General features: G+C 47.7%; 2 protein-coding genes across 2 annotated transcripts in view; both read right to left on the minus strand.

Moving 5' to 3' along the window:
• LOC125913211 (L-lactate dehydrogenase A chain) overlaps positions 1 to 22,512 on the minus strand; it is a 968,541-nt gene that overhangs the window by 671,840 nt on the left and 274,189 nt on the right. The window lies entirely within an intron of this gene.
• Positions 1 to 22,512, minus strand: part of OTOG (otogelin) — a 91,114-nt gene that overhangs the window by 49,376 nt on the left and 19,226 nt on the right. The window contains exons 15-27 of the mRNA XM_049639960.1: positions 21,345 to 21,477; positions 20,302 to 20,479; positions 18,163 to 18,287; positions 16,707 to 16,919; positions 15,131 to 15,323; positions 13,523 to 13,597; positions 13,228 to 13,271; positions 11,632 to 11,785; positions 3,153 to 3,260; positions 2,635 to 2,773; positions 882 to 1,016; positions 446 to 592; positions 20 to 139 (exon numbers count right to left, since the gene is read on the minus strand). Coding sequence (XP_049495917.1) covers positions 20 to 139; positions 446 to 592; positions 882 to 1,016; positions 2,635 to 2,773; positions 3,153 to 3,260; positions 11,632 to 11,785; positions 13,228 to 13,271; positions 13,523 to 13,597; positions 15,131 to 15,323; positions 16,707 to 16,919; positions 18,163 to 18,287; positions 20,302 to 20,479; positions 21,345 to 21,477 — 1,764 coding nt within the window. The remainder of the gene's footprint in view (positions 1 to 19; positions 140 to 445; positions 593 to 881; positions 1,017 to 2,634; positions 2,774 to 3,152; positions 3,261 to 11,631; positions 11,786 to 13,227; positions 13,272 to 13,522; positions 13,598 to 15,130; positions 15,324 to 16,706; positions 16,920 to 18,162; positions 18,288 to 20,301; positions 20,480 to 21,344; positions 21,478 to 22,512) is intronic.

Raw genomic sequence — 22,512 nt, forward strand, 5'->3', positions numbered from 1 at the left:
CAGCCTAGGGAGGCTTTACCTCAACTGCAGCCCAACTGCTGCCAAACTCCTGGGGGTTAGTCAACTCTAAATTCTCCGGAGTCCTCATCTCATTGATGGTTTTTAAGTCAAAGTTCCCACAGAGTCCAGCCAGCTGGCCCTGAAAGAAGAGAGAACACGGTGGTCACCTGCAGGAACACCAGGGATGAACCACTGGAAGAGGAGTCACCATGAGCCCAGGAATCTGTCATGGACCCAGAAGCAACTTCTGGAGTCACAATGTAAAGAGGGATAGGAGAAGAGCCAGGGGAGAAGTGCACAGAGTGGGGTGCAGGCAGAAAGGACAGGAGACATGATGCTCCTGGCTCCTCGGTGAGGGTATAGTTCATGCGAGGATGCCCAGTGGCCTGGATCAGCCCCAGACAGGAGCAGAGGGCCCTGTGAGGGTCACTGCTCATGCAACTACCTGCCATTGTGGCCCAGCCTGGACGTGCACTGTGGTTCTTTGGTCCCATAAGAGGGTGATGTGTTCCCTTGGGAAATGCACCAATGTGAAAAACCCTGCTTGCCAGGTGTGGACCTCCTGCTTCTCATCCAGGAAGCTCTCAGGACTCTAGGGGGACAGAGACAGTCATTCCTGTGTTCTGAGTGTCCCCCAATGCCTGGGTCAGTGGGGCCCGGATCTAAGTCATTGTCCAGTCCCAGGAAACCATGCCTCCCTCATGCCCTGACATTGACCTCTGTGTTCTTGACTCTGACCAAGGAATTCAATCTGGGCTGCTGACTCAACGGCTCCAAGAGAAACTGCTGTGGTAAGGAAACCAGTCCCCAGCCCTTTTCTGCCCCTGGCCCCTGTTAACATACAAATCGTTCGTACAACCTTAACCTGCACCAGGCCTTACAGGATTTCCTGAGTCATCATCAAAGATAATGAGTGAGTTCCCAACGTTGATGGAAATAAACTTCCTGCAGATGATGCCAGAGCTGTAGCAGTCTACGTTTTCTACAATCACAGAGAAACTGAAATCCGATGTGCTCTGAGAAGAAAATAAGTCAGTTCATCAAGCTAGGGAGGGAAAAGATCCTGCAGACAGGCACAGAGGTAGCAGGACATGGACTCTGAGGTGGTTTTCAATCCACTTCTACTTCTTATTAACTGTGTGACTTTGGGAAACTTACTTCAGTTCTCCAAAGGTCAATTTCATGTAGTCACTCTCCAAAAAGTATCTGATGGATGGATGGATGGATGGATGAATGAATGAATTTATAAGAGGATGATTGGTGCTGACAGGAGTGAGGGACAGGGTTACTATCTTATATCCATTGATGATAGTAGCGAAGCCTTTTTGGAGGGCACTTTTCAAGCACTGTGTACAGCTTTTTATAGCATTTCTGCTTACAAGAGTCTAGAGACACATCCACAAAAGTATTTATTGAGCATTTAAATATCAGCAACAACCTAAATGCCCATCAATGGGGGGATAATAAAACAAACTAGAGCATGTCCTCTCTGTAGAATTTTATAGAAAGAAGAAAGGAGTATGTACTGACTGCATGAGATCATGACTAAGGTATGTTCTGTTAAGTGAATAGAGCAAATTGTAGAATTCTATCCACATAAACTAAACCAAGTACATGTGTGCATGTGTGTATGTGTGTATGTCTGTCTTGTGGAAAGTGATCTTGCAGGATTCACATCTGACTGTTATGAGCAGGGAATGAGAACAGAAGAGGTGTGAAGGGAAACAGTCATTTCTAGCATATGCTTCTGTATTGTTTTAAATGCCTGTGAAGAGCACGCATTACCTTTGAAATTTTAAAATTAAAATGGGTATAATCTGTCTCAGAGTTACAGAAATCATGTGAAAGACCCCAGTACAATGCTTCCTCCATAGATAAGACTCATTCCATAGAAGGTTTGTCATTATTATTATTACTCTTACTATTATATAGTGTGACAGGCTCTTAGCAAAACCAAGGTCCCCTGAGAGTGTCGCTGGCACTCTCCCACCTGCCCTGTTGGTACCCCTCTTCTCCTTCTGGAGGGGATCCTGCTTCTACTATGCCCCTCACCCTACATCACCATCCCTTTTCTTTTGCATAAGCTGACAGCTTTAGCACGTGACTCCTTAAGCACACCAAATCTCCCATCAGATTTCTTGGTTCACACCTGACACCAGCTCTGCTACTGCCTAGATGTGTGATCTCAGGCAAGACACCTGACTTCCCTAAGCCCAAGTTGCTGCACCTATAACATGGGGCAAATATATTCTACCTCATAGGGTTGATATGAGAATTAAGTAAAATAATCCTCAAAATTGGCTCAGGAGACCACCAGGCATATAATAAAAGTTTAGAAAACATAAGCTCTTACTACAGATAGAAAAACCATTGGGACCCAATGGGGCAAGGCTATAATGGTGAGTGGACATGCAGTGGGGTATTTCATGCCTGGTGAGCTCTGTCTAGCTCTGAACCTGCTCCTCAGCACTTCTTTCAGTCGCTAGCTAGCCATACCCCCAGGCTTAGATCCCTCCACCCTCCTAATTGTGCAACAGACTGGAGTCTGGAATATCACCGTGCCTGACAGGTCCTCAGCCTCAGATGCCCTGGGTCCCCATAGCGCCAGCCCATCAGACACCTCCAGGAGCTCACCTTGACCAGGTGCACTTTGCATGCCCCCACAAAGTCAAACGGGAGCCCATCAAACGTGCGGTAGTGCCGGTCGCCATAGGCCGTGCAGGTGGAAGCACAGGGGTGGAGAGCGCACTGGAATGAGCCCCGCTGGCACACACTGAAACACATGTGCCCAGACCAGCTCGCAGGGCACCCCCACACACACACACATACACTCTGAATACCCACGACAGAGCCATTGCCTGTAGAGTTCCCACTATGTGCCTCTGGGCTAGGGGGTCACAAACACCAGCAACCTTCAACAGAAGCCTGCCGGTCACAAACTCACATTCATGTAAACATTTACAGAAACACCCCCCAAATTTCCATCTATACGTACACTTGTATATACACAAACATCCCTAAATAACACACAAACACGCTACATGAGTATGAACATGGTGGAAGGGGAATGCCAGACTGTACTCATGATCACGCTTCTCATATCCATCCTCATCCCCAGCCAAAAGCAGAGTGTGAACAGTACCCTCACTTACCAGGTATGGCAGGGAGACATGACCTGGTCCCCAGGGAAATATTCCTTCCCCTTCCAAGTGCATGGGCAATCCTCTGGCAGGAAACATGCATCTCCATGTCTGAGCAAGCTGTAGGAACACAGCAAGCAGGTGGTCAGGAAAGCACCCTTCCCATATCTGCCATCTATGGAAGACCCTGCATCCACGTGGACACCGTGGGGTGGTTCTTAGCATTTATGCCAAAGAAACTGACCATGTACCCAACTACCATCCTGCTGCTGCTCAGTGGGGCAACTGGAAAAACCAGAGACAGACTTGACCCACATCAGAAGCCTCTGCTATCCATCAGGAAGCAAGGCTCAGTTCTACTAGCCGCATCCCCCTGGCCAGGCTAGACGCCAGTTGCCTCTTAGGCACTAGCTGTATATTAATAAACAGATCATGAATGTGGGCATTGACCCTCTTACTCCAGTTGCTCATGGGACAACCAGGAGACCTGCACTGAAAGAAATGTTAGTGGAAGTTTTTCAGGAAGATGGAAACTCAGATCCACATGAAGAAATGAACAGCTCCAAAAATGGAAAATATGGTGAAAGACAATTTTAGCAATTATTTATTAATTTCTTTAAAAGATAATTGAGCATTTAGATCAAGGTTAATGTCAATGAATTGTGTGGTGTATAATATATGTAGAAGTAAAATGCATGACAATAACAGCACAAAGGATAAGGAGTAAGTAAATGAAAGTATACTGGTGTAAATATTCTATATAAAGTGATAAAATATTAATTCACAGTAGATTGATCAATGAAACATGCATATTATAACCTCTAGAAAAACACAAAAAATAAAAATGCCAAGATATATAGTTAAAATGAAGTAAAAGAAATAAAATAGAATATTAAAAATACTTAGCCCCCCAAAAAAGAAAGAAAAGATGGAAAAAAAAAACAATAGAACGGACAGATAACAAAGAACAAGATGGTAGTATTAAATCCAATCCAATTACATTAAATCCAAATGTATTTCTCACTTCAATTCAAAGTGAGAAATTGTAACATTGGCTAAAAAAGCAAGACCCAACTATATTTTGTTTACAAAAGACACAATTGAAGTAAAAGCACAGATACGTTAAAAGTAAAATTACAGGAAAAAATACCATGCAAACATCAGTTAAAAGAAAGATGGAGTGGCTTTATTAACATCAGACAAAGCAGACTTCAGGCCAAGTAGCATTAACAGCAACAGGAGGAATATGTCATGGCAACGGAAGAGACCATTTATTAAGAGAACACAACAATCCTAAATGGGCATGCACCAAGCAACAGAGCTTTAAAAGCAGAAGCAAAAACGCATAGAACTAAAAGGAGAAAGAGACAAATCCACAGTTATAATTGGAAATCTCAACACTCCACTCCATTAATGATAGAACAAAAAATTCTTCAAAGATGTAGGAGATGTGAAAAATCGGACATTGCTCTTAACCTAACCGACAATTTAAAAACTCTATACAGAACAAGATGGAGTCACTCATGTCAAGCAGTGGCCTGTGTCAAACAACGACAGTAGCAGGTAAGGGCATTGCAGCCAAGACCAGATATCACCAAGACCAGCACCAGCTTGTGACACACTCAGAACTGATAGCCAGCAGAAACAGAGATCTGCAAAGCCCCAAGACTGATTAAATCCCTTTAAAAAGGGAGGGTTTTTGCAGCAAACTGTCAGACTCCTCAGACACTGACCCCTCTTCAAAAAGGCACCTGCTGCCAAAGGTTCTGCCTGATTGATCTCCGAACAGAACAGAGATCGTTCACTGCTTGAACATAATAAGCAGTAAACGCGAACAGTTGATCTGGACCGGACCTAGGCCTTATCTCAACTGTGTGCCTGACTTAGCGTTTGTTTTATTAGCTTTCTACCCCTATTCCATCTCGTTTGTTGTGTGACTTGTCTTGTGCTTTGCTTTGTGTGACATGTATGAAGCCAAGTTAAACACATGAGTTAAACACATGTCATTGAGTTTGGAATACTGAGCCTGCTTTATAATTATGCTAACCTTGCTTTATGATTGAATAAACCTCACATTGTGGAAAGACACAACTCATGTGTGTGCCTTCGTAGTGTGCTCATGACACTCTATATCTAGTCACAGCAAAGTGCACGTTATTTTCAAGCATTCATGGAAGGTTCACCCAGACAACTATATTCTGGACCATAAAAACTCAGTAAATTTCAGAGGTTTGAAATCATACAAAGTATATTATCTGATCACAGTGAAACTAAATTAGAAATCAGGAACAAACAAATATAAAAAAAACTCCAAACATTTCAAAATTTTGTAACATTTCTAAATAACTCATGGGTCAAAAAATAAATCACAAAGGAAATAGAAAAGATTACAACAAAAATAATAAAAACATGTTATATCAAAATTTTTAGAGTGAGCTAAGGCATTGCTTACAGAGAAATTTATAGCTTTAAATGCTTATATTAGAAATAACAAAAGATTACAATAAAAGATCTCAAATAGAAATATAAGAGCAAGTTAAATCCAAAGTAAGTAGTAAGAAGGAAATAATAAAGATAAGAGCAGAAATCAGTGAAATAGAAAACAGAAAAACAAAGAAAAAAAAATCAATGAAACCAGAGTAGGTTCTTTGAAAACATCAATAAAACTGACAACCCCCTACCTAGACCGGATAGTACAAAAAAGGAAAAAATCATATTACTAATATCTGGAAAAAGAGAAAACATCACTGCAGATCCTACAGATATTAAAAGGAAAATAAAGAAATACTTTTATGATGTAAAGCCCATAAATTTGACAACTTAGGTGGAAGGAACAACAAAGACATCAAATACCTATGAACAAATTCAATGGCACATGTCCAAAACCTTTCCATGAAAACTATGAAACACTGCTGAGAGAAATTAAAGAACATCCAGTAAATGGGATAATGCCATATTTATGCACTGAAGGACTCACTAGTGCGAAGACATCAGCTCTCATCAAACCAACTTCTAGATGCAACACAAAACCAATTAAAATCCCAGAGGCTTTTCTGTAGAAATTCCCAAGCTAATCCTAAATTTACATGGGAATGCAAAGACCTAGAAGTGTCCAAATCTTTGAAAAAGAATAAAGTTGGAGCACTATCACTTTCTGATTTCAAGACTTACTATATAGCTTCAGAAATCAAAAACGGTGTGATACAGGCCTAAAGATACACAAACAGGGGCACCTGGGTGGCTGTCGGTTGAATGTCCAACTTTGACTCAGGTCATGATCTCACAGTTTGTGAGTTCAAGCTCCACATGGGACTCACTGCTGTCAAGGCGAAGCCCGCTTCAAATTCTCTGTCCCCCTCACTCTCTTCCCCTCCCCCGCTCATGCTCTCTCTCAAAAATAAATAAACATTAAAAAAAATGTAAAGAGAAACAAATAAATCAATGGTACAGAATAGAGAGTCCTGAAATAGACCCACATTTATACAGTCAATTGATTTTTTAACAAAGGTACCAAAGCAATTCAACAGGGAGAGAAAAGTTTTTTATTAAAATGGAGCTAGAACCACTCGATATCCATCAGAAAAAATAAAATGAAACTTGACTCCATTTTACAATATAGAATCATTTCAGATAGGTTATAGAATCAAATGTAAAAGCTAAAATTGTAAAGCTACTAAGGGAAAAGGTTGGAGAATGTCTTTGTGGCCTTAGAGTTGCAATTACTTAGGACACAGAGAACACTGAACATAAAGAAAAAAATGATAAATTAAAATCAAAATTTTAAACTTCTGCTCATAATCAATTTTTACACATCTTAATATACATTAAGTAAAAAAAATAACCACGGACAAGGAGAAAATATTGGCAATGTATATATTTGATAAGGAAAGAACTTCTACAACTTAAAGAAAATAGTCAACCAGATAAGAAATGGGCAAAAGACTTGAGTGGACACTTCACAAAGGAAAATATATGAAGGGGGGGGGGAGGGACCATGAAAAAGTACTCATTCTCTTTAGGGAAAATTACCAGTTAAAATTACCAATTAAAATTACCAATTAAAACAATAATGAGATAAAACAAATAATGAATACTTTTCATAGGTAGGTATACATGACCATTTAAATTTGTCAAAGCTTAGCCAACTGTATACTTAAAATCTATGCATTTTACTGTTTATAAATTATGCTACACTTTAAAAAAAATTAAAAGGGAAAAAAACAGTGAGGCACCAAAAATTGACTGGAAGCTGCATAATTAAGAATAGCCACCATTTTGTTGGGAAACTTCTAAAATGTCAGTTTTGGTAGATTTTTGTTCTCTTGGCCCAGCCCATTTTCAAGAAAAGTCTTCATCTCCACCCTGGGACACAGAAGCTTCGGTGCCACTATTGTTGGAAGCAAGCTGGGGAAGAGGGCTGAAGTCCCAGTAGGTTTTCATTTAATCTCCCTGTTTTTACTCTGCATCTCATCCCTCTTGGTGCTCCTGAGATCAAAGTCTCTGATCTGGTTTCTGCAGAAACTTTTACCATCCTGCTGGATGGGGTTAGGGTCGTTACGTGACCTCAGGGCATGGGGGAGGAAGCCTAGGGGGTTAACTGCTCCTTACAAAGACTTGTAGGGGACATCCTCCTGTCTCTCTCCCACTACCCGACCCTCTGAGATGCCTGGAGCCACCTGTCCCTGAAGCTGTCAACATGACACAGGTTGTTTCTCCTGGGCCTCCTCTGCAAGCATCAGCTGTAAACCAAGGTCAGTTTCTACATATCCACCCTTGTTCCTTCTTCAGAAACTATTGACCTATCTTCTATCACTGTCATTCCCACGCCTGTTCTCTTTGCCCCTGGGGACTCATGGGTTTTTTTTCTTTTTTTTACTCTATTACCAATATTTCATTGTGGGAGGAAGCAGAGGAAAAAAGCCTGGGTTTAATCCACTGTTTTCCCTGAAGACACTTAACCTTCCTAAGCCCCGGTATTTTCGTGCGTAAAACAGGGATAATGACGCCTTCCTCCCAAGGTCACTATGAGAATTTCATTATAGACCTGGGCACACTGCCTAGTGCCTATAGAATTGCAATAAATATTGGTTTCCTGTCCCTTCTTTCCCCATAATTACATCAGGCACCGGCAATGGCTGGCTCACTGCCTTCCACCTTCAGCCCAGACCTTGTCTCTTGCTACCTCCTGAGGGGCCTTCTCTGCTGCTCACCATTTACTGCTCCCTCCTGAACCTATGCAGAACTGCCAGCATCCCTGAGCACTTGCTGTGTGCCCACCACAGACAATAGCTGTGGCCTCTCTCCTCAAGATACCTCAGTCCATGGAGCATTCTTTCCTTACCTGTTCTGGGATCCTGTCACTTCAGGGTTCTCTCGGGGGCATTTGCAAATATGTGGCATTCAAATGAGGAACACAAAGCTTGTCTGCTCACTTAGAATGCTTACTTTGTGCTACTTTACAAATGAGAAAACTGAGACTCAAGGGAGTTAGCTAACTCACCTAACCCTGAGCCTAACCCCTAACCCTAACCCTAACCCTAAACCTAAACCCTAACACTAACCCCTGACCCTGAGTTAGGTAAATTAGTTAACTTACTTGAGTCTCAGTGGTAGAATCAAGATTCAAGCCTGACTCCACAGTCTGTACTTATATATACTGTATACACCACTTAGTGGCCCCAGGGCCCTTGGCTCAGCACCCAGATGCAAAGAAATTTAGAGTGGCACAAACAGCTCCTGTGGCTCCTGCAGTGGCTCAGGGCCCTTTGGAGCAATGTATGACACCCAGATTCTTAGAAGTGCCATAGAAGGAGGTATGGGGCCCAGGGGCCCAGAGGATCCCAGGCATCCCAAGGTACTAGGGCATCTTTAGAAACCTTATCTCAACTCCCAAGAAAACATTCCAGAATGATAGGAAATGCCTGTCCTTTCTTTACAAGTTGAGACTCTAATAATTTCCTTTGTTTGTTTGGTTTTTTTTAACTGAAAGTAACAAATTATTTTATTTTCAAAATAGAAGGTAAAAAGCACAATAATTATTAATTCTATTATTCCCTATAATGGATTTGATCATTCAAATCCTTTGAAGTAACCAGTAAATACTCAGATTGTAAGATTTATAATAGGCCCTTACTAATAGCAAATGCTTTTATTTTTTTGTGTTTTTTTAATATATGAAATTTATTGTCAAATTGGTTTCCTCTAATAACTTCCTTTGGACAAGCCCCTGTGGAACATGTGTAAGCTCCTCACAGGACATTTCATACAGCTTATGAGCCACTGTGGCAAACACCCCAAGAGGTGATGGCATTCAATATTAAGAAGGGGAAGGGAACAAGTCTTAATAGAGCACTCACTACACAGTGCCTGGCTCCTTGCAGCCATTGTCTCATTCAAGTGGTGTTACTACCCTCAATTCACAGATGAGCAAACCCAGGCTCAGAAAAAGTAAGTGAATTATATGATGTCACATAGCTAGCGACAAACATTAAGGTGACTGGCCTGGGCCCTCTGGACTGTGGATGTTCTTGGCACGGCTCCAAGACCTGAACTGAACTTCAAATGGCCTGGAGCAGAGGAAGAGGATTTGGGTACTGCCCTGCTTGGGTACTGCCCTGTTCAGCCAACAAACAACCAGCAGGACCTTGCAGACAAGAAAACTGATGCCCAGGTGGCCACATAACTTGTCATAGGTCACCCAAGCAATTAGAAATCTTCACATTCTATCCTACCCTTTGGAACGTGGGGACCGAAAAGAAAACCCCACTCTGGCTTTGCAATCTGAGTGAAACTAATCCCTAATGTTGGATAGTGCTTTAGAATCTTGTTTTTCAAATTGTGGTCCCCAGACTAGCAGCATCTGGATCTCCTGGGAGCTTGCTAGAAATGCAGAGTTTCAGGCTGCACCCCAGGCCTCCCGAATCAGGGTCAGACCCCTAATGATTCATGTGCACACTAATGTTTGAGGAATATAGTTTGAGACCACAAACTGTCATTAAGGGGGATCCCACTGAATCCTTCATTCCTGAGCCCCTCTGGGAGAGAGTCATCAGCCCTCATTGTGCAGATGAGGACATGTTCAGAGAGGTCACAGGATGGGTGACTGGCAGAACTGAGCCCAGCTCTCTCAGTTCCACCTGGCCACCATGCTTGGCGGTGAGCAACTCTCAGTTCCTGATTCCAGAGGCCCTGGCTCTCCCTGTCCTCAGAGGGGCAGGCTTGTGCACACAAAGACAGTGCTGCAAGAGGCCTTCAACAACAGACGTTCCTCACAAGCTCATCTGGAGCCTACATGGTTGCAAGGATTGTCTACCCCCTACCAGTTGGGCCTAGGATCTTGTGCAGGCTCTGGAGACCTCACATCAGTCTCCTGTGGCCGCCCTTGCTTGGGAAGGGGAAGCTCCTAATCCACATTATGACCTCTGTGTAGGGGACCAGACCCCAGGGCTCACAGACCTGGCATGCTCTGGCCAAAGGGCAGGATCTGGAGTAAGCAGAGTCAGGCTTGAGTCATGGCACCCTGGGCCAACCACTTCCCTCTACCCTGCTGTTGGCCTCAGTTTTCCTCATCAGCAAAATGAGAGTATCGATCCTTCCTTCCTTTCTGCTAGGAAGGCTCTGAGATTAAAGGTGGTGATAACACAAGGTGTTTTAACTGTTTTACTGTTAACACAGTAAAGCTCTAACTGACTATTCCCTCCCCTTCCCACCCTGACCCCCCCTCACTTCCCTTGGCTGCCAGGCCTGGCCCAGAACTCCCAGCTGACCACTGATCTCTGCACCAGCTAAAGGACACAGCCCCAGGTTGCCAAGTCATGGGATTGGGCACCCACCTTCTTCTCAGGAGTGAGAACTGGCAAACGGGAGGTCGGGGCCCCTGCAGCCACCTCAGCTTACGAGTATCCACGAGGCACACCCACAGAATTCAGCTCATGTGGCATCTGAGGCACCTGGGCAGGAGACTATTTCCACTGGGTGGGGCCCTTCTTTTTGCCGAATTACGGGGGCACCAGCCCTCTACCTGAGGGTTTTGGCCAGATCTTTACAGGGAAAGGGGCTGAGAGGTGAAACATGGCTTTTCTCTCCTGGGCTTCAACCCACTGGACCTCTGGAGCATGCCACACACCCCATTCAGTGCTTCTACTCCAGTACCTCATGTAATCCTCACGACAACCTGTTGAGGTGGTAGGCATTGTGATTACTACTCTCATGTTACAGATGAGAAGCTGAGCCTCAGAGAGGTTGGGCCTCTTCCTTGTCCAAGGTCACACAGATGGTAAGAAGAAGAGCCAGGTAGAATCCACTCCGGTTGGATCCCCACACCGCCGTTCTTCCTCGGATTCAGTGCCAGTCGTTACATCAGCACCGGCCAGCCCTGGGCTGCTGCCTCCAGCATGGCTGTGTGAGGAACTCCTTGCCCCTCCCTCTGCCTCGTGGGTCCCCGGTTCTGCCAGCCTTCAGAGGTGGGGGACCATGAAACATGGATACTCACCCTTGGGGACAGGCACAGCCTGAGAGGCAGGGGCCATGAGCTGGCACGCTCAGGTTCAGCAGCTGCTGCTCACATGTCCTCTCTCTGCTCAGCTCAGGGTCGGTGTGCAGGTCACTGCAGTTCACGAAGACCTGGCCCACCGGGCAGGCAGTGGCTGGAGGAGAAGAGGGTGGCTGCTGGGAGGAGCACGGACGTTCATCAGGCCTTGGAACACCCAGGCCTGGGGGTGGGCTCCTGGGTGGCAGGGGTGACCAGGGAGACCTGGGGACGCAACTACTGGAAGAGGCAGGGAGACAGGGGGCTCTGACGCTTCCAGAGGCATCCCTTGGGTTCCCAGATGCACCACCAGTACCCAGAGTACCATGTGCTCTCCACAGGGCACTGTTCCAGGCATTTTACATGCATTTCCTTACCGAATCCTGCAACACCCTATGAGGCGTTGTTATCCCCCATTTCCCATATCATGGAAAGAAGTCACTTCTGCTTTCAAAGGCATGATAAAATGAGAGGAAGTGCCTCAAAGAGACCAGGAGGAGAGCCAGAAAGAGGATAGCAATGCAGTGTGGCAGGGTGGCCAGAGGACTTTAAACCACAAGGAAGTCAATTTCCCATTACTTACACTTTTGTGACATAAACCCCTTCTCTCTCCCTGAGCCTCCAGTCAAGTCAGCTGTGCACACTTACACCTTGTGTGAGTGATCATTTTTAGGGAAATGAATAAAAGGGAGCTGAGTTCCATGCTCAGCCTGGGATGGAGCAGAGAGAAGAGAATAGCCATGGAAGATGAGAGGAAGAAATCTGAAGCCAGAAGCAACACCAACCAAAAACAAAACAAAACAAAAACATACTTTCAGGAATACATACATGGGGAGGACACAGAAATCCAGGTTATATACAAAGGAGGAAGTGACGGCTCAGAGAAGCAAAGTGAGTTACCCAGGGCAGCACAGCTTGCAAGCATGGGGCAGGATTTGAATCCAGGGCTACCAGACTCTGGAGGCCCTGCTCTTTGCCACCTGCCATGTGATTATTCTCTGACCCCTCTGTGCCAATCCCCATCCTCCCTTCCGCTTCAGTCCCCCGCTCCACCACCTCCACATCCTTCACAGGCTGATCCAGTGCCAAGCCACCCTACCGCCATCTCTATTGCCTGGGACAGTCTCAGAGACCCGGGCTGTCCTCCCCATCTCTATGACCCCCAAGTCTAGCACAGGACTGGGCAGCGTCAGCCTTAGTAAGCAAATGACAGCTCAGAACAAGGAAACCCAGGACCCAGGGGAGGCCAAGGGACTGTCCAGTCACCCCAGCTAGTTGCCCCTAGGAGAGATAGTCTCAGCCTCTCCTTCTTGAGAAGCAGGAGGGACAGCTGCCAGGATGGGGTTGAAGTTGGGATGGGATTTCTGGATGCCACCTTCCAAACTGGAGCTTTTCCCAAGACGGTGAGGAAAACAGCAGGCTCAGTGGGCTCAGTGTGGCTGGACTCAGATGTGGCTGGGCTGTCCCTGTCCTGATCTATCCTCTAGCTCCCCACTCACCTCTCCATAGCCCCACCACGACGGAGGAGTCCCTAGAAGAACCCCCCACCTTCCACCTTACCTGGGAGTCTGCTGTCACAGCTCATGATTCCATCTTTGCAGTGGCTGCAGAGAGAGAGAGGAGTGGGGTGTATACCGGGATTAGCTGACTCAGTCACTGCAAAGCCAGAGACTGCATGCCACTGTGCTCAGGCCCCTGCAGGGTTCAGACAGATATCCCCACTCTGTCCCTGGTCCCCTGTGCAGAGGTGGAGGGTGGGCACTGCTTCGTGGAAAGGTCTGCTAGGCTGTATTTTCTTCAATCAGCAACTTCCATTTAAAGAGAGGACACTAAATCTGCAACCTAGGGAGCTCACCAGTGGCCCAGAGATGGGATGTCACTGTCTCCAGGGGGATAGTCCATTCCTTGAAAGTGACAGGAGCATTGGTTCCTGCAAAACCCAGGAACAGAGAAAAGTGAGCCAACTCAGGAACTGGGGCAGGGACCCCACCCCCACCCCCCAGCAGCCAGGACCATAAAGACACAGAAAAAAGCAATGGCATCTACTGTGACAAGTGACAGATATCCAGGGAGTGGGGAAGTCAGCCTAGCACCAGGGACAGAGGTCAGGGCTGGGTCCCAGCTTCAGGGCCATCCAGTGAGCCGGCACAAGGACAGCCTCACTGGTCTCTGTCCACCCAAAGCCAACCTCCCTTTGGGCTGGGAAAAAAGAGGTGGTAAGAACAGGGCCATGCTTCCTGAGCCCATGCTGTGTCAGGGAGGGACACAGGGCATATATTCCATACTGCTCATTCCCACCCGGCATCTGTTCTGATTGCTCATGGCCTACACCATACTGCTTGTTAAACATTTTGAACAGACTAGGCCCTCCAAATATGTCATCTCGTCTATTCCTCCTCACACGGTCCTTTATTCTTTTGGCTCCTCTTTGTAGGTCAGCTGAGGGCCAAGACTGTGTTTCCTCCTCCTCACAACCTCCCAAAACCCCAGTGCAGGCCTTGGAGCAGACCAGTTGGGGGCTGGAAAGGATGTCTGAACTCATCCAACCCCTGTGCTTCTCAGCCACCTTCTCTCTCTCCAATTCCTCCTCCCACATAAACCTCAGAGGTTCCCTTTTTTGGCAATACTCAACCACAAGTCAGGGGTTGAGGGGGCAGGGCACACATCTGGATCTCAAGGGAGGATCCTGTAGTTTGAAAAGGCTACTGAATGATTCTAATATACCCCCTATAGGAGCCTCTCTCTAGCCCTTATCCCTCAGTGGAATTTTAGGGGAATTTCTCCCCATTGTGGAAGGGACTAAGTGCCTTTCCAGTCAGCTCTGGGATACTGTGAGATCACCAGCCCTGAACTTCACCTCCAGCCACACTGACATGCCACAGCCAGCCTCAGAGCCATCCCTGTCCCCTTGGCCTGGAGCACTCCTCCCTCAGTTCCCCCCATCTTTGCCCACATGTCACCTCAGCAGAAAGGCCTTCCTTCTGTGCATAACAGTAATCCCTCCCTGACTATTTATAGCTTATTACTACCAGACCCTTTAAGTGTCTATTTATTCATCTGTTTTGGCATGAGAATGTGAGCTCAATGAGGGCAGGATTCTGTTCTGTATTTGGCTGAACTTCCAGGGCTTAGAAATGTCTAGAACATATGAGGAGGCCAATAACTACTTGTGGAAGGAGAGGGGAGATGAAGGGAGAGAGGCTGTTTCTGTGGGAGTGTTGTTCTGTTTTATGGGGAAGCCAGGCTGGAGAGGGCTGAAGAGCCATAGCTGAGGAAAGAGGCCCGAGAACGGGGTCCGGGGGAGGAAGCCCACCCAGGACCACCCAGCGGTGCATCATGCTCTGCCCTGTGACTGGGGGATTAAGCAGGGACATAAGAGGTGCAGTCAGGCTCCCCAGCCTCAGATGCCCTAGAGACCCTCAGCCTCCTCTCCATCTGACAGAGGTCACACTAGCCCACTCACCTAGGGACGCAGAGGTCAGCCTGGGTATCCAGATAGGTGTCCGGTGGGCAGGCACAGCCTTCCACACACTCGTCCCCGCTGAGGTCGCTGCCACCACCAACCCCACAGGCCACAGGGCTGGCCAGGTCCTGGCAGGTTTGCCCACACAGGGCCACACAGGGGCTATACTCCTTGGTGGCCTCACAGGACAGTGCTGTAGTGGGAAATAAAACTGTGTGTTTTGTCTCCCTCATCCCCACAACTGTGTGAGGTGGAGCCATCATCCTGATGAGGAGAACTGAGAACCAGAGAAGATATTTGTTCAAGGTTACACAGCAGGTCAAGGCCAGACTTGGGATTTGAACCCAGGTCTCACTCACGAGTCCCACTTCCTCCCGCTACACTACAATGGCAGAGTGGCAGGGGTGGGCCCCACATCCCAAGCTCAGCCTGGACCTTGCCATTGGTGTTTCCTTTCCTCTGCAGGGCATTCTTCTTAGGTAGTGATATTGGGGGAGGATGGAGGTCACGACTCCCTGACACCCCCCCCCCGCCATCGCTCACACATAGACACACACACAGGTGGTTATTACACACACTTCTGTCCTTCTCACTTCCACACCTATAACACATATGAGCTGTGAAGATCAATTGTGCCCCCTTAAGCAGCCTCTCGAGGCCCTCTGTCCAAAGACTCAGAGCTTCCCTCTCCTCATCTGGCCAGCATCCCACTCCCTTGGGGTCTCCTGCTCCCCGCCAGAGCCAGATTGCCAAGTTCTCACCCCAGCTACACATCAAAGTCTCCATTTAAAAATGCTGATGCCTGCCCCCGTTGCCAGATATGTTGTTTTCATTGGTACTCAATGTGGCCCAGATATGTGCATTTTTCAAAAGCTCCTATGGAGAGTCTAATATGCACCATTGGTCCCATCCAATCACCTCTGGAGGAACTTTGACTCAGTGAGGGGCAGGAACTTGCCAGAGACACACAGCAATTACCCGCAGGGCTGGAACAGAACTCATGTCTCCTGACTCCCAGGATGGAGTCTTTTCCATTTATTCAACAAGTATTTGCTAAGAGCTTACTGAGCGTGGGGCCCTGTACTAGGGCTGGGGGCACAGAGACAACTAAGACATGGAGAAGAGTGTGGCCCAGGTGTGTGTTGGAGGGGGAAGCAGGGGCCAGCTCACGCCCATCGAGCCACGAGCGCACTGAGGACGATGGGAGCCAGTGATCTTGAGAAGGCTCACTCTGGTTGTAATGAGAGGAGGCCGTGGGGAGGCTTACTAGGAAGCTTTGACCGGGGTGGTGGCAGCAGAGGTGGCGACAAGTAGGTGAATTTGCATCTCAAATCGACAAGCCTGACAGGACTTGGAGACGGACTGGCACTGGCGGTGAGGGTAACAGAGAAGCAGCCATGTGCCACATGCCCTCATGTCAGGTTTGGGTGGCCAAGGGGATGGAGAACACAGGAGAAGCAGTTTGTGAGGTGGGGGTGTTAGGCTGCAGGGGCGGGAGGGGCAGGTGGACCCTTGAGTCTGGAGCCCAGGTTCTTCCAATGACCCTCACGTAGAGGCACACGTGTGGGGCACTCACCACAGGCTGGCAGGTGGGCGCGGAAGTCAACAGGGAGCCCGTGGCGCCGGCACAGGTGAGCATAGTGGGCCAGCATGGCACACAGGCAAGGCTGCCCGCAGCGGCAGGCGTCCTGGCGGCACTGCTCAAAGTAGGGCACGGGGCTCAGGTACACCGAGCAGGGCGCAAACAGCTCCCCGGTGAGCACGCTGCAGGACTGCACTGCATAGGAAGCTGGAGACGGGAGGGACAGGGGCAGGGAGTGGGGGTCTGGTTTGCCTGGTGCCCCAGGCCCCAGCCTCTTCCTGCCTCCCCACAGTCCAGGGGTCTGTTGGCATGAGAAGGTGGGTGGGAGAGAGTGTGGGTGCACAGTAGGGATGTGAGCAGGGACGTGAGCGCATGGCTGGTTGGCAGTGTGTGGGTACGGTTTGGTCAGTCTAGGTGTGAGTCGGTGGCTGGCCAAGGGCATGGGTGTAAATGATTAAAGGAGAGTGAGTGGGGGCACCTGGGTGGCTCAGTCAGTTAAGCTTCCGACTTCGGCTCAGGTCGTGATCTCACAGTTTGTGGGTTCGAGCCCCACGTTCGGCTCTGTGCTGACAGCTCAGAGCCTGGAGCCTGCTTTGAATTCTGTGTCTCCCCCTCTCTCTGCCCCTCCCCCACTCGTGCTCTGTCTCTGTCTCTCAAAAATGAATAAGCGCTAAAAAATTGTTTTAAGAAAATAAAGGAGAGTGAGCATGTGTATGTGTGTTTAGTGCATTCATGCAATACATTCCATCTTGTGTGAGACATGAATCCATATGCTGGGAGGAGACCCGGGAGTGAACAAAACTGACAAAATTCCTGCCCTCGTGGAGCTTACAGTGTGGTTGAAGGAGACCATCACTAAACAATTTATATGGCAAAGCAGAAGGCAAAGACCTCGGAGAGTGAGAAAGCGGGGAAGGAGGTTAGCGATCGAAGGTGGGGTGGGAGGGGCGATTGCAATTTTAAAGCAGGTGGTCAGGAAGGCCTCAGTGGCAAGATGAAGTCTGAACAAAAAGTTGAAAGAGGTGAGGGACTTTAGTGAGGGAAGAGCATTCTAGGTGGAAGGAACGGCAGGTGTAAAGGCCCAGAGCAGAGAGCAGAGCTGGCTGTGCAGAAAGAACAGCAAGGAGGCCCGTGTGGCCGGAGCAGAGTTGGGTGCAGGGGGAAGGGCAGAGAGGCTAGGCCCTGGTGGGGCCACTGTGAGGGCTTAGACTTTTGCCTTGAGATGGGAGAGCCAGTACAAATGTGTGTCTACGTGGCAGTGATAGAGCATGAAGTTTCTGTCTGCCTGACCCTTACCAGAAGGGAACCACGGTCCCCTCTCTGCAGCTCCACCTTTTCTTATCACTCCTGCCCAACCCGACCAGCCTCCTCAGGCCCAGAGTTCCCATCTCACCCCTCTCAAACCAGTCCCACCTCACCCCACTCCCCCCTCCTTCTCCCCTCACCTCACCTGCTTGCAGGTGCACATCACAGGGGTCCAGAGGGGAGCCAGAGACCAGCGGTGAGCAGGCGGATAGAGTTTTCCATGAATTGCCAAAGAGTTGTGGGGTGCTCTCAGGCACACCCACTGGGGACCTGCAGTCATGGCATAGCCGCGTTCACACACTTGGCCGCGTGGACCCAGGTGGACATACAGCATACACCCAGATAAGTATCTATCTACTCCTGTATACACACATAGACCAAGCATGAGCACACACACTCCGAGGCGCATATGTACCCACCCAAAGGAGTAACACCCATAGGCCTATATACACCACTTGCACATGCCCTCAACACACACACACAGAGCACAAGTATCTGCCAAACATGTAAACAGACAAGAGGGTCTACACAGTCACATTCAAACACATACAGTTATGGATGTGCGCGCGCGCACACACACACACACACACACACACACATCGTATCACATAACATCACATTTAACAGGCTCCAAAGGGAATCAAAACTGGCTTGGGGCCGGCCACATGTTACCCTATCTTCACCACCCGCCCCCAGCTCTTCATGTCAGAAAGAGAGAAACAGGGACACCATGAGCCAAACTTCACTGGATTAAGACTTCCTCCTCCCTTTTCCATAAGCAGTTCCCAAAAGCTCCTTTGCACCCCTCACCTTTCTAGGTAGGAAGTAGTCACACAAGAGGTAATAAGGAAGGAAGGAAGGAAGGAAGGAAGGAAGGAAGGAAGGGGGGAAAAACGTGTCTCCTAGACATCAACAGTCTCCCAGAGTCACCAAACTCGAGGAGATGGTAGACTGGAGACAACATAGCGTGCATGGGGTGGGGCAGGTTCTGTGTGACACTCAGCATGCCCGCACTACTGCTCCAGAGCAGTGAGAGCACCCAAGTTACACCCAGCCACTGTTCTGCCCAGAGTTCACATTCAGGAAGGTGGCAGGCAGCCCACACACTAAATCAGGGTCGTCTGTCCCCCACCACTCCGGCCAGCTGCCCTAACATCAGTCCCACCAGGCAAGACAGCAGAATGCTACATTTTTTAATGTGCATGCATTTAAAAGGTCTCAGTTTTGGGGCACCTGGTTGGCTCAGTTGGTCAAGCATCCAACTTCAGCTCTGGTCATGGTCTCATGGTTCGTGGCTTTGAGCCCTGTAATGGACTCTGGGCTGACAGCTCGGAGCCTGGAGCCTGCTTCAGATTCAGTGTCTCCCTCTCTCTCTGTCCCTCCCCTACTTTCTCTCCCTCTCTCTCTCAAAAATAGATAAACATTAAAAAAAAAAAATGTAAAGCTCAGTTTCTTTTTATTCTTGTTTTTCTGAATGAATCTGAGTTCTCATTTTTTGCTGAAGATAGTGTCTCCTGTTTACTTCTGCATCACCTAATGCATGTCACTTGAAAAATTGGCCAGAACCTCTAGCCTTCAAGATCAACCCCTTATTCTCCTTTCAGGAAAGTCTGACTCTTGCCCCCTCCCAAGTTTCTAAACTGTATCCATGCTCAGATAGTCTTTCTGTCAACCTAGGAAACAGCCTTCTCCTGAACATGGGAGGCGCACACGGTGCAACCCTTAAGAACCAAGCAGGAAAGACATGTGGCTTAGACTGACCTGGGATAGAAAGCAGGAGTTTTGGAATCATTGGTTCACAGGGGGCTTATGCTCATCTAAAGGTGCTCACAGTCAATTAAAACAAGGAAAACCATGAAACAAATCAAATGCAGCCTGAGGTCCAACAATTTTAAGACCTCATTATAAAACAGTATTTCTCAAGGTATGGGCCACAGATCTCAAGGTATGGTCTGCAGATCTCTTATACTAGAATCACAGTGGTTACTTATTAAAAGTAGAATTCTTGGGTCCCAACCCAAATCAGATACTTCAGAAGTAGAACCCAGGAATCAGCATTTTAACAAGCTCTCCAGGTGAGTCTTTTGCACAGAGAAGACTGTGGGCCACAGCCTTAAAGAAATACGCTTAAATTTAAATGCCGAAGAATAAATGATAAATGGTGCATGCGTGGCACAGTGAGAGACCCAGGGAGTTTGCGAAAGATGTTTTCAGGCAGTGCCTCCGGATACCCGGCCTTCCGGGGCCCCACCCTCTCCTTCTGCTTCCGGGCATGGGCACGTACAGGAAGTCGTCCTGCGTGTTGCCGTTGAAGGTGCCACAGAGGCCCACGGTGTCTTCCACCCATCGCTGGTCCACCTGCAGGTAGAGCCGCAGTCCTTGGCGGTCGTAGAGCAACCGCACGCCCACGTTGGTCCTCACCCGCAGGAACATGGAAGACAGCCTCCGGATCTCAAAGGCGTCTGGGCACAGAACCAGAAAAGGGATGTGGGAAGTTCTGCCAACATGCACCCACCCACCGCCACCACCTGCATGGTCCTCACTGACCTCGATACCCAGCACAGTGTTCACACCCAGTGAAGCCCTGCTAAGGAGTTAGTTTGGGAAGCCTTGAGGAAATCTTGTTCAGTGATGAAACAGAACCCAGAGACAACTGACAACGGCAACCTAAGATTTTTTTTTTTTTTTTTTTAGCACCAAGTGCCAGTTAAAGCCTTGCCTGCATAGGGAACTGATATATTTCCTTCTGTAGCAAAGGAGAATTCTGTTAACTACCCATTTTTTTCACAATGGCCACCAGGAAGCTCACAATATGATTTTAGATCCAATTGTAGTGAAGTTTTCGCCTCTTGTGGCATGCATTTCTTTGGCCTCTTTACACCTCTCCCCCTGCATCCCTACTCAATCTTGAACCCCTACTTTTTTTTTCTTATTCATTTTCTCTGGTGCTATTTTATTTCTTAATAGTTTTTGCATTTTTGTTAGATGTGCTTCCTATGAGCTACCACTGCTCCCTTGTGGAGTCAGATAGGATAATAAGTAACTAAAAAATAAAATAGGGATAGAGAACAGCCTCATTCATATCCTTATGTTAGGAGAAGGCATCATACTGCTGAGATGCCTAGTGTCATGTTGGGATGGGGACAAAGACCATCTTACAAGTCCAGAGTCCATGTTCCTGGGACCAAGGTGCCATCTGGCCCGATTCACCCAATGCTAAAATGTGAGCTCTTGCCCATGTGGCAGTGCCTTTGGCCAGAGACAGTGCTTGGAAGAAGAGGCCTGGGCAGCCAGCTCCCAGTTACTTCTTGTCCATGAAAGCCATACCATCCGTGTAGGGTGGGGTGACCTTGTACTGGTCAAACAGAAGGACATCCCCCGCTTGGGTCAGGGTCACCTGCCTCCGAGGGTCCTGATGCAGAATCACTGACACTGACTGGACACAGACTCCGTCCTGGTTCTGGAGAAAGAGGAAGGCAAATAGGGCAGAGTTAGTCTGTCTGTCCTGCTGGCCCCAAAAGAGGCCCCAAGATTGGGTATTCTAGTGCAGTTTGAGGTCAGAGACAGGCTGAGACGGAACCCCCAACCTCTAACCAAATGCTCTCATCTGGGAATGGGAAGGAAGAGGCTAAGATTGGAGAAGGTTGGCAGAGCTGGGATAATGCAAATAAAAAGATAGTCAAGTCTTAGGCTATCTATGACAGAGAGCAGAGATAGACCCCCCTGGATGGCCCAGAGTCTAGCCTCAGAAACACTGGCCTCCCCACTCCCCATTGTAAAGTACAATACAGGACTTTAATTTCATCCTTTTACAGGTGTTTATATAGCTCTTTCCATGTGTCACATCCTGCAGAGTATCAAGCTCTACTCATAGGCAGGCAGGAAATGAGCTAATAATATCTGGGCCTCAGGTTCTCATCTCTGAAATGGGTGGTACACATTGGGCCCATTCATACCTCCTTCCACAAGAAGACATCCATACAACCATACAGTGATGAACATGACAGATATAGTCCCGGGCCTCATGGAGAGTACATATTTGTGTGGGACACAGACACTAAACAAGTAATTACAAAGTTGGTTTTTAAATTACTGCTGAGATCAGTGCTACAAAGAGGTGTAGGGTGCTAGGAAAGCATATAGTGAAGGAACAAGATTTAGTCTGCAGAGGCAGGAAAGGTCATCCTTAGGGAAAGATAATGATGATGTAAAAATCATAACAAAACTCTTAGTAATACTATAATTTATTATAATAACAGCTAACTTTATTTAAAGAAATTTTTTAATGTTTATTTACTTTTGAGACAGAGAGAGATAGACAGACCTTGAGTGGCGGACGGGTAGACAGAGAGGGAGACACAGAATCCAAAGCAGGCTCCAGGCCCCATGCTGTCAGCACAGAGCCTGAACTGGGGCTCAAACTCACGAACCGCAAGATCATGACCTGAGCCAAAGTTGGACGCTTAATTGACTGAGCCACCCAGGCGACCCTAAT

Source organism: Panthera uncia, chromosome D1, assembly GCF_023721935.1.
Source record: "Panthera uncia isolate 11264 chromosome D1, Puncia_PCG_1.0, whole genome shotgun sequence".
Taxonomy (NCBI): domain Eukaryota; kingdom Metazoa; phylum Chordata; class Mammalia; order Carnivora; family Felidae; genus Panthera; species Panthera uncia.